The sequence below is a fragment of the Stegodyphus dumicola genome, chromosome 9 (assembly GCF_044657685.1).
Source record: "Stegodyphus dumicola isolate Sdum_Otavi_A_Nest chromosome 9, ASM4465768v1".
In the NCBI taxonomy this organism is placed as follows: Eukaryota; Metazoa; Arthropoda; class Arachnida; order Araneae; family Eresidae; genus Stegodyphus; species Stegodyphus dumicola.
In genome coordinates, this window is record NC_140776.1 from 10,376,726 (window position 1) to 10,389,639 (window position 12,914).

Here is a 12,914-nt window from a genome sequence, read left to right on the forward strand (position 1 = left end):
ACAAAATCTGATCGTAAGTACATTTCATTTAAACTAATCCTTCTAGAGAAGAAAATACCTTTCTATTCCTACCAGTTAGAATTTTAAAAAATGATCCGCGTTATAATGAAGAACCTCCCAGCCACTATTAAAGAAGATGCCACAGTTCAAGACCTAAAGTTCAAGAATTTCCCTATTTTAAAAGTGAAACAGTTTTCAAAAAGTCATGAATTAAGGAAAATCAACCTACCCACCTACCTCCTTGAATTCAAAAGAACCTCCGGAAGGAAACAAGATACACCAGCTAAATAAAATGTTCAGCTTTAACGTCGTTATTGAAAAATTCAACTCTAAGAAAAGGCACGTACAATGCTACTGATGCCAGCAGTTTGGGCACTCTCAGTATTTTTACAGTAATCCGGTAAGGTGTGTGAAGTGTGGGAAACAGCACAGAAATAACGAATGTGATATGAAACCGAAGGATAAGCCTAAGTGCATATTTTATGGACTCTGCCATGTGAGCAGCTACAGGGGCTGCAGCGAATACAAGAAAAGGTTTGAAAGAAACAGCAGTCTTTCCCAGCCAAAAGTACCAGAATTCTCTGAAGAAAACTTTCCAAGTTCTAAGACAGCCCAAACCCCAGTGAAGAAAAACCCCCACAAGTCACTTACAGCGAGAAATTGCAAGGAAAAATCCCCCCTTCCCCGCCGAAAGACTTAAAGGATGCCTTTAATTGGATACAAGATGAGAAAATTAACACGTTTCTTACTGCCATCATATCCTGTATTGGGAAGATCAGAGCGGCAAAAACTCAGTCGAAAAACTACAAACCGGATTTCATGCAGCAATGTTAATCTTAAAATTTGCAGAATCTGAAGACTAGAGTAGACTTTGTCATTTCTTAGGCAGTTTACCTGCATCTCCAGAGTTGGTATACGAACGGCTCATCATCGCAACATCTTATGAGAATTTATTTTTGGAATTTCTATCCTACTTCATCATGTTATGCTAGGAACATCTTGCAATTTCGCAATGAGTTACAGTCAGGATGGGGCTTTTAGCCTAGGCACCTGTAAACATGTGCTTCACACCTGAGCCTTCATTTAAACTATCAGCATCTACAATTACTAAAAGTGTAATGAAATAATAAAATCAACAACAACAAATCTTAAACGTTGTGTGTGTTACCTTTATTTATTAAATATCATGTTCTTCATATTTAAACCATAAAATTCAGTTCAACAGCAATATCACAAACTAATTTAAAAAGAGCATATCTTTAGAATTTTCGATACACAGTCCTGCGTGCTGGAGATAAAACTGTTTTTCTTTCTGTGCAGTGCTGCCATTGCTCGCTTTGAAATCATTGAGTTTGTTAATCAGAAATTCGTCAGAAGTTTACAAAATATGAAATAGGTAATAAAACAAATTCCAAATTTGGACTTCCAGATGCCCATATTCGGATGGAGGATTATGTTATTCAAAATTTGATGGCTCTAGGTACCATTGTTTTATCACAATGCGAGAAACATACATACATTTATGCAGATTCTTAATTATTTAATTTCTAGTATGCTCTGGTAGCATCTTTATGAGAAATATAATTTGAAGAATAATTATAATTCTGAACTTGTTGATTTTATGGCCCTTTCTGATACACAGTGAAAAATTATTTGGCATCCTTTGGACACGAAAACTTGTTTTTGGATTACCAGCAGGAATTATTTGGCAATGACATTCAAAATAGCATCAAACAGATAATTATTTTCCATAGCTTGTTTCTGCCTTCATATAAACTTTAAGAAGACCAAAGCTTAAGAGCTGTACTGTACTGTTCCTTACATTTTGATTTTGCTGAATTTCAAATGCATTACAATATTTCCATGAGGACTAAGGCTCAAAAGTTATATTAGGTGAGAAAACATACCACATCCCCCCCCCCAAAAGAGAGAAAGAGCATTAAAAAAAGAAAAAGAAATAAAATTCTCACCTAATAGAAGAATCTGGGAAAGTTTTGCGACTTGCAAAAATCAGAGATATTGGTGGTTTATTTTTTGGCAATGCATCGGCAAATCTCAGATAATAAATAATAATTTTTAAAAAAACTATAAATTCAATAATGTCTTTCTGATTTACATCAAAGGATAATTATTTATAAATTTAAATATTTTAAATAATAAATAAGTAAATAAATAAAAATATTTACTTATTTATTACTGCATTTAAGAATATTTATTAATTATTGTGAAGAAAACTGAGTACTTATGTATTAGTGCAACCACCTTACTAAAAGTTGCCAGATTTCCAGAATGTCGCCAATTTTGGTAACCATGTGCATAACAAATCTTAATTTTAATAAGCAATATGGCTATTTTTGTATGTGTTCCCTTTGCAATATTACAAGTTTCAATGTTTCTTATAGACAAAGTGTGATATTTTTAGCCTTTCATTCAATTTAAAAATATGTGCTTGTGGAATTTGTGTGCAGGAAAAAAAAAATATTGCAGTAAAATTTGCTAGAAACACAGTATTTTGCAGCAAAATCATTAAAGAGAACAGTGCTAATAGCAATCACCACAAAATTTTCACCAAAACAAAAGAAACAAAAATATGCTTACAGGTATTTCGATTTGAGGGGATAAATACTTGAAGTATAAATTATGCATGTATGTAATACATAATTTTTTACAATTAAAATTTACCATTATTTTTCATTTGTAAAAAGCTGCCAATTTTAGTTAAAGGGTTTTAATTATATGTAAGTACTAAATATTATACATGACAGAAACTATACTCACTAAATCTGATATAACGACATCAATAGGAACTTTATTTCTCTGACTTGTTGCTCTGGTAGCAGAAGCTGCAAAAGGATTCAGATCAACACACCTAAAAATAGTTTACATCAAAATTTCATAATTTAAAATTTTAATTAACTTTAAATTAGCTTTTTACAAATAGAGAATGTTGGTTTAATACAGACACACAACAGATATATGTGCATAACAAATATAATATATGCAATATAAAGTCTGAAATCCAAGGCATCCAATATCCAGAATGGTCTAACTAATATCCGAACCTGTGGGCCACCAGAAAAAAAAAAAAAAAAAAAAAAAAAAACACATTCTAGCCAATTTTTCTCTCAACTGTATTCCTGTATATTACTTCTAAATACCTGCTGATTAGGGAATCTGGAAGGGGGCATTTTTCTATCAGACCTAAACAATTAGTGAAGCCTCAAGACATATTTTTTGGGGAGTGGGATATTTCTCATATTGGTTTTCTTTTGTTGACATAACAGGGAAAGACAAAGAATTAGACTCCAAAGAGCTTGAGTTCAATTACAACAGATGACACCATATTATGGCTCAGATGAATTTTGCTTGCCTTTCCAGCTTTTCTGTAGACTGACTAGTTATTCCTAGTTCAGGTCACGTATCTCAGCACAAAGGCATACAGGTGCTTATTTTATTTTCCTACACTCATGCTCGCTCACTCTGAGTATTACTTCATTGAATATTCATCATGAAGCCTTGGGTGGGATTGTTTTTGGTGATGAGAAAGTACTACAGTTATCGTAAAAATCCTATATAAATAAACAAACATCAAAGCATTTCATTTAAACTCTAATTTCTTTAGATTTTTCATTCAATCAATACAGATTTTATTCAATCATTACAATATTTCTCATTCAATCAAAACAGTTCTTACTTTGTGATGAGGCAAAAATAAACAAAAGCTCAAAACAACTTTCTTAAAAATTGTAAAGAAGCTGCAAGAAGATAAAATTTTCAGTGCACAAAATTGAAATTAATTTTTGGTCTTACTGGGTTAAAAGACACTGAAATTGGTGCACCGACTAAATTCACTATTCTATTAACCCTTTGCGGCTCAGTGTTCCACTACATGGAACTCCCAAATTGAATCGCTTCCGAAACCTTTAAATTCAACCGTAAATAGATAAAAATGCCTTTATAATATACTTTGAACTTTTCTTTTTAAACAGTACATAGTAGCATATCACAAGGAGACACAGAATTTTCATTTATTATGTGTTATTAAAATCCACTTTTTTTCAAGTTAATTTTCTGTATTTTTTTAATGATATAAAAAATTTTATTTGGAAAACAAATTAGGCATAATTTATCTGGCTGTACTCCAAATTATTTGTTCTATATTTTTTTTAATCTTTCACACAAAAACCATACACAGAATCATTGAATGAAACCGGGTGTTCCATTAGTGGGAACACTGCGCCTTTAGTGATCTCATGCTGTTACGAATAAGAACATCTGTGCTTAGGAGAGAACATCCGTTGTTTACGTTTTCTGTTTCCGTTGTTTTGGGGGGGGATGAATTCAAACAAAGCAGTATTGAGGGGTGAGGTGTGTTTTGTGTTATTAAAGCCCTAATATTGGCATCTCGAAATTTTTGGGAGTCGTTTTTAGGCAGGAATTTTATTAATAGCTTGACTCATCTTTACTTAGACCTGTGCGAATTTTTTGCTGTCACTTTTTAGTCTCATTCCCGTTTATTTTCAATAATTGTTTTGTGTTACGAAAGCCCTAATATTGGCATCTCGAATTTTTTGGGAGTCGTTTTTAGGCGGGAATTTTATTAGTAGCTTGACTCATCTTTACTTAGACCTGCGCGAATTTTTTGCAGTCACTTTTTAGTCTCATTCCCGTTTATTTTCAATAATTGTATAGATATTTTTCGTGTATGTATATATTACAGGCTTATTTTTCTTTATTGTTAATATTAATCGTAGTTAATTTTTGTATTATTAATTTTCCATAAATGGCGCGGAGAAGTCTAACTCTTTCCGAAGTGCTACGTGTTTCATGAATTACTCTCGAATTACAGCCCAAAGATTTCCGTTTAAATTTGCTATGTTCCCTCTGTGCCACGAAAGCGTCAGAGATAACTTTGAAGATGCGACTTCCTTCAAGACCTGAAAATACTCCCAGGCATAAAGTAAAGGTTTCCGGGGAAAAACGCTACAGTAGTGTTGAACACATACCGGTGAAGGGTACGGGTAGACGATTAGAACATTGTAGCACAAAGCAGAAGCTGCACAAAACAAGTTTTATGTGCAAAACCCACAAAGTTGGTTTGTGCTTCCATCAAAAGGTGTGACTTGCTTTGAACAGTTTCATGAAGCTAAGAAATAGGAAATTTTGTAAATATTTTTGTATATAGGACTTGCGAATATAAATATTTATCTCATTTATCCGTATATATTCAAGAATATTGTGAATATCCAGGAAATCATATATACAGCCATAATACAGAGTTTTTTCATTCTTATACAAACGCTTCTACTCATTTTCGTGCTTCACTGCAATGCTCTCTTAGTCGTACTTTTAAAAGCTCTGGTGGCGCAGTGTTCCACCTCATGGAACACCCACAGAATTAAAACCGTAAGTGCAATTTTTACAGAATTTTACCTGTATACTCCTTTAGGACTAAATAGACTGCATACAACTTTTTTTGTTGAAATTCCAACGTTAACGTATAGTGCGCTGCAAAAGGTTAACAGTTTCAAATGTACACAAATAGCAAGTTCATTAAACCTAGTGCCACTTAAAACGGTTAGAGTAGATTGAAGGGTGCCCCTTGGATTATCATTAAGTTATTGTTCTATTTATCACCAAGTTGTTATTTCATTTATGGTAACATGAGTAGTTAAATACTATGGAAACCCCATTATGACATAATTGGTTGCATGATTGCGGTGAATTTGTATGATGGGATGGATTTTGGATAAGAAGTATGTTGTTATTTTGTGATTTACGTGATAAAATGGCTGAATGTTGTAAGATTAATTTTAAGATTAATTTTAAGATTTGAGATTCTCTACGATTTGGAACGAAAGGGAAAAAGCATTAATTGACTGGTGTGTAAATGAAAGGTTTACTTAGTTGCCATTATAAGTGTCTATTTGTAGGAAGGAAATGTGTATGGTCGGGATATTTTTTACTCTTATTTTTTTTATTTATGTAGCGACGCCAGTATACAGATTCTAGTTCAGATAATTTTAGGAAGTTTTTGGATGCTGTTAAGGAATTTTGTTTGACTGAAGACAGGGAAATTCGTAAATAAGGTAAGTGGATATTTCCTTTGTCTAGTGCTAAGATGGAATTTCCTTTTTATGTTATTTCCTTGTTTGATTTAAAATGTAGTTTATTGAGATTATATATTTTTTGTTGGCTGCTCCTTTGATTTTGAAGTTAATATAGATCAATGTGTACATGGACAAAGTCAAGGGAGTGTGCAATGCCTAGTTTGTGCAATTCTCTGATGTTTTTTTAAGTGAAAATAGGTCGATGTGTACATGGATATTGAGTTTGTGCAATTCTTTGTCTTGCCATTTTGGATTTGTGTAGTGGTGATTTTTGACCAAAATTTGCCACTACACAAAGCCAAAATAACAAGAATTGTACAAACTCGGTGTCCATGTACTGCCAAAAATAGCCAATTATCGCTAAGGGCACCCATAAATAAAATTTTTGACAATTCTGCAACTATTGTAATCAGGTTAACTAAAGGCAGAAAAACCTTGATCGGAACATAAGAACAACATAATTCAATAACTTTTAAAACAAAAAATATTCAGTTTACCAAATATATATATATAGTGTGACAGATTTTTATTTTAAAATAAAATTATCCCAATATCATTTCTGTACAATATGTTGCTGAAAAAGTAATCAATTATAGAAAAAAAGGAAAGAAATTTAGAACCAAATCCACAAAGGCACAAAAAGAAATTAAACTCAAAACCAGTAAAATCCAAAGTTTCCTATAAACGTGTAAAAAATATTAACTAATTGTCACCAGAAGAATTTCTGAAAACTACAGATATGTGAATTACAAAAATTACAGTAAAATCCTAGGAGAGCCCAAACCCTTGGTGACAAACTGGGGGGAAAAAAAAAAAAAGCCAAGCTAGAACGAGATGGCAGCAAATGAATAGCGGGACAATATAATGAAAATATGTGTAAACAATACAGAAATTAATCAAATATATTTAAAATAAAAAAAAGCACTTTCTTACTGATCTTTTCCGAATGGAGGCTACAGCACAACAACAGATTTAAAAAAAAGTATTAAAGACCTCATCGCTAAGCAAATGACCGTGGGAGCGCCGCCATATATATTCAGCAAGGTAATGGTTGAATATACCTTCGGCATGGCTGGTATGGTTTTAAAGAAAACGTTTTATTGCAGACCATGTACCCTCAATAGAATTTGTGTGGGCACTGATATCAGGATCTTTAAAACATACAACTATGATTAACCTCCAAATGTTTAAAACCCTCACCTAACAAACATTTATAAGCTTTCCAACAATCAGAAACAATTGTATTTCCAGGCAAGACCCATTCCTTAATCACACACAATTCCTCTTTCGTCCGTCGTTCAACCACTCGAAAAAAACATCTATTCGTTCCTCTTTCTATACCTCCAAACATCCATTGTCCATTCACAAGCTTGCCTCTTCCATATTTCAGTTCCCCAAACTTACTCTCATCAATTTCAACAATAACATTTATGCCTCCAATTTTCACACTATCATTCACAATTACATTTATACAAACCTCTCAACAAAATATAAACCAATGAACAACTGTATTCTTATTCAATTTATTCACAACATAATCATTCATACATCTTCCAAACCACATTTTAGTTACACGCAAAATATCATACATACTTAACTTACTATTGGAAAACGACGAATTCTTTCCTATACTTCTGCAAACATCATGCCCATTCACACCTTTTTTTTCGACAAATACGAAAATTCCAGAAATAGTTAGGTTTACCATATCTAGTGTATCAAAGTAGGGTTACCAAAATTGGCACAATTATCGCCAACCAAAATCATTCATGGCAAGGGTGTGGGCTCAGCTAGGATCCAACCAAAATTACAATAAATGTAGAAAAAAAATGCAATAAAAATCTGATTCAATGTTATCAAGAGGAAGTAAATCAGATTCAATTGAATCTCTTCCCGCAAGAAAACCACTGCATTTCTGTTCATCCAAAATTAGCCAATAAACCATTCTGAATTACTTTTGTAACAGTTCACCCGAAAATTTTGAACTCCTCCTTACAGAGGAGTTCCAAAAAATATTTATATACATTTGGTGCATTTTAATTTGTTAACCAACCAATAATTATATTGGCAAATAATACATATTTGAAACAAATAAATCAAACATCAACTAATCAAATAAAAGAAAACGTTATTAATAAAAATATTGCAAAACACATAAACTTACAAATAATATGATGGGCCTAAAACTTTGCCAAGTGAAGTCATAACTACACCAGAGCCACTTCCAATTTCAAGACATATGGTAGGTCTAGTTTACATAAGCAAAAGTATTAGATAGTAAAATATTAACTATAGTTTATACATATATAGTATTACCATAGTCTAGACATATCGAAACAAATTAGCTTAAAATTATTGTGGGAAAAGTTTCAAAAGGAAAAAAAAAAAAAAAATTCAGATTGCAATACTGTCAAAAGTCATTAATCCGGACTCGTCGGGACTTCAGCGATTCAGGATTATAGATCATCAGTTTAAATCTGGCAAGATGGCATGCAGAAATTATAAAATTAAAAATATGAAACCGTAATTTATGAAATAAAGAACAATTATGATCTAAAGGGTATCAAAATTAAAAAAAAAAAAGCTTAATATTTATTTGTTTACTTTATTAAACATTTCTTTCAATGTAAGTTGTTTAAGTTGCTTCATTTTTTATGTGATAATACTTTCTCTTTAATTCTATAAACAGACATAATTTCTTGTTCAGTTACTAAGTTCTGTTGTTCAAGTCCTATAATTGCTGTGTCGAGAATACCCACTAATTTGTCAATCGAAATTTTTTCGTTTTCAATAAACTCTGTCACTTTTTTTGCTATTGGAAGTGAATTATAATGATGAGGAATTTGATTTAAATCATATCAAAGATGGAGTACATCGAGGTGAAATACTACATTTAGTAAGGAATTATAAGCCAAATAAAATAAAAACATTTGCTCTGAAGATAAGGATAGTGCTGACAGATCAACTTCCAATTCATTGCACGCTGCGAAGTTAAAGATAAACAAAGTTTAGATAAACAAACGTTAAAGTTTAGATAAACAAAGGATATGCCTTTATCAATTTTTTGCAGCAATTCCACTTTTAGTTTAATGGACTTCGAAACATACTTTCGCTTTGTAGATCCTTTACATATTATTAGTAAATATATATCAGAAATTCTATTTGACATAATCGAAAGTTCAAGCTTACTTTTATAAAATTGCTCTAACAGTCTGCAAAAAATAATAACCCGAATCCAATTCGAAGATTAAGGAACAATGCAATCTGCAACATTAATTGAATTAGATAATTCTAGCTTAGCTTATACCGTCCGTTATACATTAAACGTGCATTCGTAAACGTATTTTGTGCAGGTGCACACGCATATTCGCGCGACACATTCACAACGCGACGCATGCGCAGAAAGTTTGTAGCTTTGAGGTCCAGATTGTAGATCATTCCGGATTATGGGTGTCCGAATTAACGACTTTTGACTGCAGTATAGTACTGGCAAAAGAAAAATATTGTTACGAATTTGGTATTTAAATAACCAATATTTGTAGAATTATAAATTAAATTGTTTTATTCCTCGTTGAGTGCAGCTCGTGACAAATATTAAGAAAAAGCTAAGCCAGAAAATTAAAAATACAGGAGTGCATGCATTTAACATTTAATAAATATGTTTCTTATTTTGATTTCGAGAAATTGCTAGAATATTCTCGCGCATTTAAAAAGCTTATATAAGCGGCATGAAAACCTCTCAGTTAGTTAGTTGTTGTTTTATGAGTTTGGTTTAGAAAACTGTTGTTTGTTTACTGCAGCAAATTCGCAGATTAGCTCTCTCTATTTTTTAATTCAGTTCTGTTGAATGTTATAGTAGTTAAAAAAATAACTACTGTGAGATATTCTAATACTGTATGAATATCTAGGGAGATTGAGGCATCTTGTTTTATTTGTTGTGATAATAATAAATTTTGTTCATTTTTCATCGGACTTGTGCATTCAATTCCTAACAAACCCATACGCACACAACACTTTTGGGTGTCAGAAGTGGGATTTGGATGCCAATAACTAGAGCAACTGAAGAACAATTGAGGCAGCTCATCACTGCTTTTGCTGCATTTCAAGAAAAGATGGAAGCTGGCCAAGCATCATTTAAAGAAGACATGAAAGATTCTGTTAAAGCAGAGATGAAATCTCGTCAGGAAAAGATGGAAGAATCTGTTAAAAAAAGAGATGAAAGCTGTTAAAGTAGAAATGAAGGCTCTTCCAGGAAAGATTGAAGCAGGTCAAGAGGAAATGAAAAGAGAAATTACCAGCATAATAGAAAACAAATTCGAGGTTATGGAAGGCAGAATTGATGCAGTTGAAACTAAAGTTGGACACACTGAAGAAAAAGTTTCTTCAGTAAAAGAAGAAATAGAAGAGAAAGTTTCTGCCCTGGAACAACAAATCGATTACAGGGTTTCTGCGGTCGCCAAAGAAATTGATAGTGATGGCAGGGAACAATTTGGATAGTTTTAAATTTCTACCCCTGCCTTCTCGTCCCTCTTTGAAGCTATCGACATATGATGAAAAGACCTCCTGACACAATTTTCTATAGTTGTGGATTCGAATGGATGGGATTCCCAAGCTAAAAGGCCTGTCATCTTGCCGCTTCTTTGAGAGCAGATGCAGCGGATATCCTTCAGACTCTTTCCGAAAACCAAAGGCTAGATTTCAAAGCTCTATCTGGGGCATTAGAGCAGCACTTTGGCTCTAATGCCCCAGATAGAGCTTTGGAAATCTAGGCCTTTGGTTTAATCGGGAAAGAGTCTGAAGGATATCCGCTGCATCTGCTCTCAAAGAAGCGGCAAGATGACAGGCCTTTTAGCTTGGGAATCCCATCCATTCGAATCCACGAACTATAGAAAATTGTGTCAGGAGGTCTTTCGGTCGCTGCAATACTTCATCGATAGCATCCGGGATCCTGAAATACGAATGGCGGATGTGAAGGACACAAAAAGGCGCTCTGTTGTATGCTGTGAAGTTCGAGGCCCGTCAGCAAGCAACTTGTACAGATTGCTACCCAGTCAGAGCTGTGAGAATCCACGAGCCAGTGGATCAATTGATAGTTCGTTTAGATGATTTATCCAGACAAATTGACACTTTGATATGGAGTAGGAGTGAGAACAAAGTGACTCTAAGGTATTGGAGATGTGGTAGTGAAGATCACCTAAGACGGAATTGCAGAACACCCCAGGAATAATAATAAAACAGAATGCAGAAAATAAAATAAAACTGAAACAGAAAATAAAACAGATGATTTTACCAGACAAGTCAGTGGCTTGAGATGGAACAGAAGTAAAAAGAAACTAGTTCTAAAGTGCTGTAACTGTGGTGTTGAAGGCCACATATGAAGGAACTGCAGAACACCCCAGAGCACGGAAAATAAGACAGACAAGTTGAACAGGCAATTAAATGCCATTGGACAAAAATGGAGAGACAAGAAACTAAATGGCTGGAACTGTGGAGCTGAAGGCCACGGGCGAAGGAACTGCAGAACACCCCAGAGCACAGAAATTGAGACCATTTCTCAGCAACAACGCAGGAAACATATTAATGACCATATTGAGGAATGGAAGTTGCCAGATAATGAAAAACCTTGTTTTAAAGCGCTCAAGATTTCTACAGTGAGTGCCAACAGTAACAGATTGTCCATCAATGGGCATATCGATGGAGTCCTTGCAATATGATCATTGACACAGGAGCTAATGTTACTATTATTCGGACAGATTTAGCTCAACAGTTTAAAGATAAACTTATTTGGATGCCGTCTTGTGTTACCCTTCAGACTGCGTCTGATGATAAAATCAACATAGCTGGGAAGTTAAACATGAACATCACGTTTAGAAGTGTTGCCTACCATCACAGGACATATGTGGCAGATATCACAGATCCATGCATACTCGGATTGGACTTTTTAAGGAAAAGCAATTTTTCCTTAGACTTCAAAAACAACAAGCTGTCCTTAGCATCTGAGGACATGACTATACATCCTGAAAAGGGATCATAGCCTGAAAATGCCGACGTCTCATGTGAAAGACCCTACTCAGAAAGCTGCCAAAATCATACTACGGTCGAAGAGAAAAGCCAGACTATCGGCTATCCTTTGCCCCAGACCTTTATCTGCCTTGTGACCGGCTTTTGGTCGCCCTACCTATGTAACTTCATCGCCTGAGGAATACATCCAAGATGTCCAGGCCTGGTTTGAAGGGATCCACTGTTCTGCAGAAAAGCGAGTCAACTTGGTGACGGAGAAAGTGAAGACCCGATACCACACAAGAGCTACTGGACATCAATTCCACAAAGGGGACAAGGTGTGGTTGTGGAATCCGACACAACGGAAAGGACTCTGTTCGAAACTACAGTCTCTTTGGGAAGGTCCTAAACAGATATATATTATACACAGTCCTAAACAGGCTGAATGACGTCATGGTTCGGATCCGTAAGTTATTGAACTCTAAACCTACAGTCATTATGATAGATTAGCTCATTAATATGGCCACAGTATGTAGTGTAAATAATTGTAAATAGTGCAAGACCATGATCCTTTTTGTTTCTAAATGTGTATTTGATTTGTTTAAGTTACTTATTGGCTTTATTGTTCATGTTGATTGTTATTATAACGTAATGTTTATTATTGCATTGATGCCTTAGTTGTAAGTTTGGCTTCCTGTCGAGGGATTGTACTGCTCGGGATGTGCAGTCCTTGGAAAGAGGGCAGTGTTATGGATTTGATATTTAAATAACTAATATTAGTAGAATTATAAATTAAATTGTTTT

The 12,914-nt window shown here is 34.0% G+C and overlaps 1 protein-coding gene across 11 annotated transcripts in view; it reads right to left on the reverse strand.

Moving 5' to 3' along the window:
* HemK2 (HemK methyltransferase 2) overlaps positions 1 to 12,914 on the reverse strand; it is a 53,364-nt gene that overhangs the window by 33,345 nt on the left and 7,105 nt on the right. For 7 of the 11 annotated variants that reach the window (XM_085823199.1, XM_085823203.1, XM_085823200.1 and 4 more), the window contains 2 exons: positions 8,275 to 8,358; positions 2,779 to 2,869 (listed from right to left, as the gene is read on the reverse strand). In XM_085823199.1, the coding sequence (XP_085679325.1) occupies positions 2,779 to 2,869; positions 8,275 to 8,358 (175 nt within the window). Of the gene's footprint in view, positions 1 to 2,778; positions 2,870 to 8,274; positions 8,359 to 12,914 lie in introns of those variants that run through there. The other 4 variants (XR_015042929.1, XR_015042930.1, XR_015042928.1 and 1 more) reach the window with 1 other exon arrangement.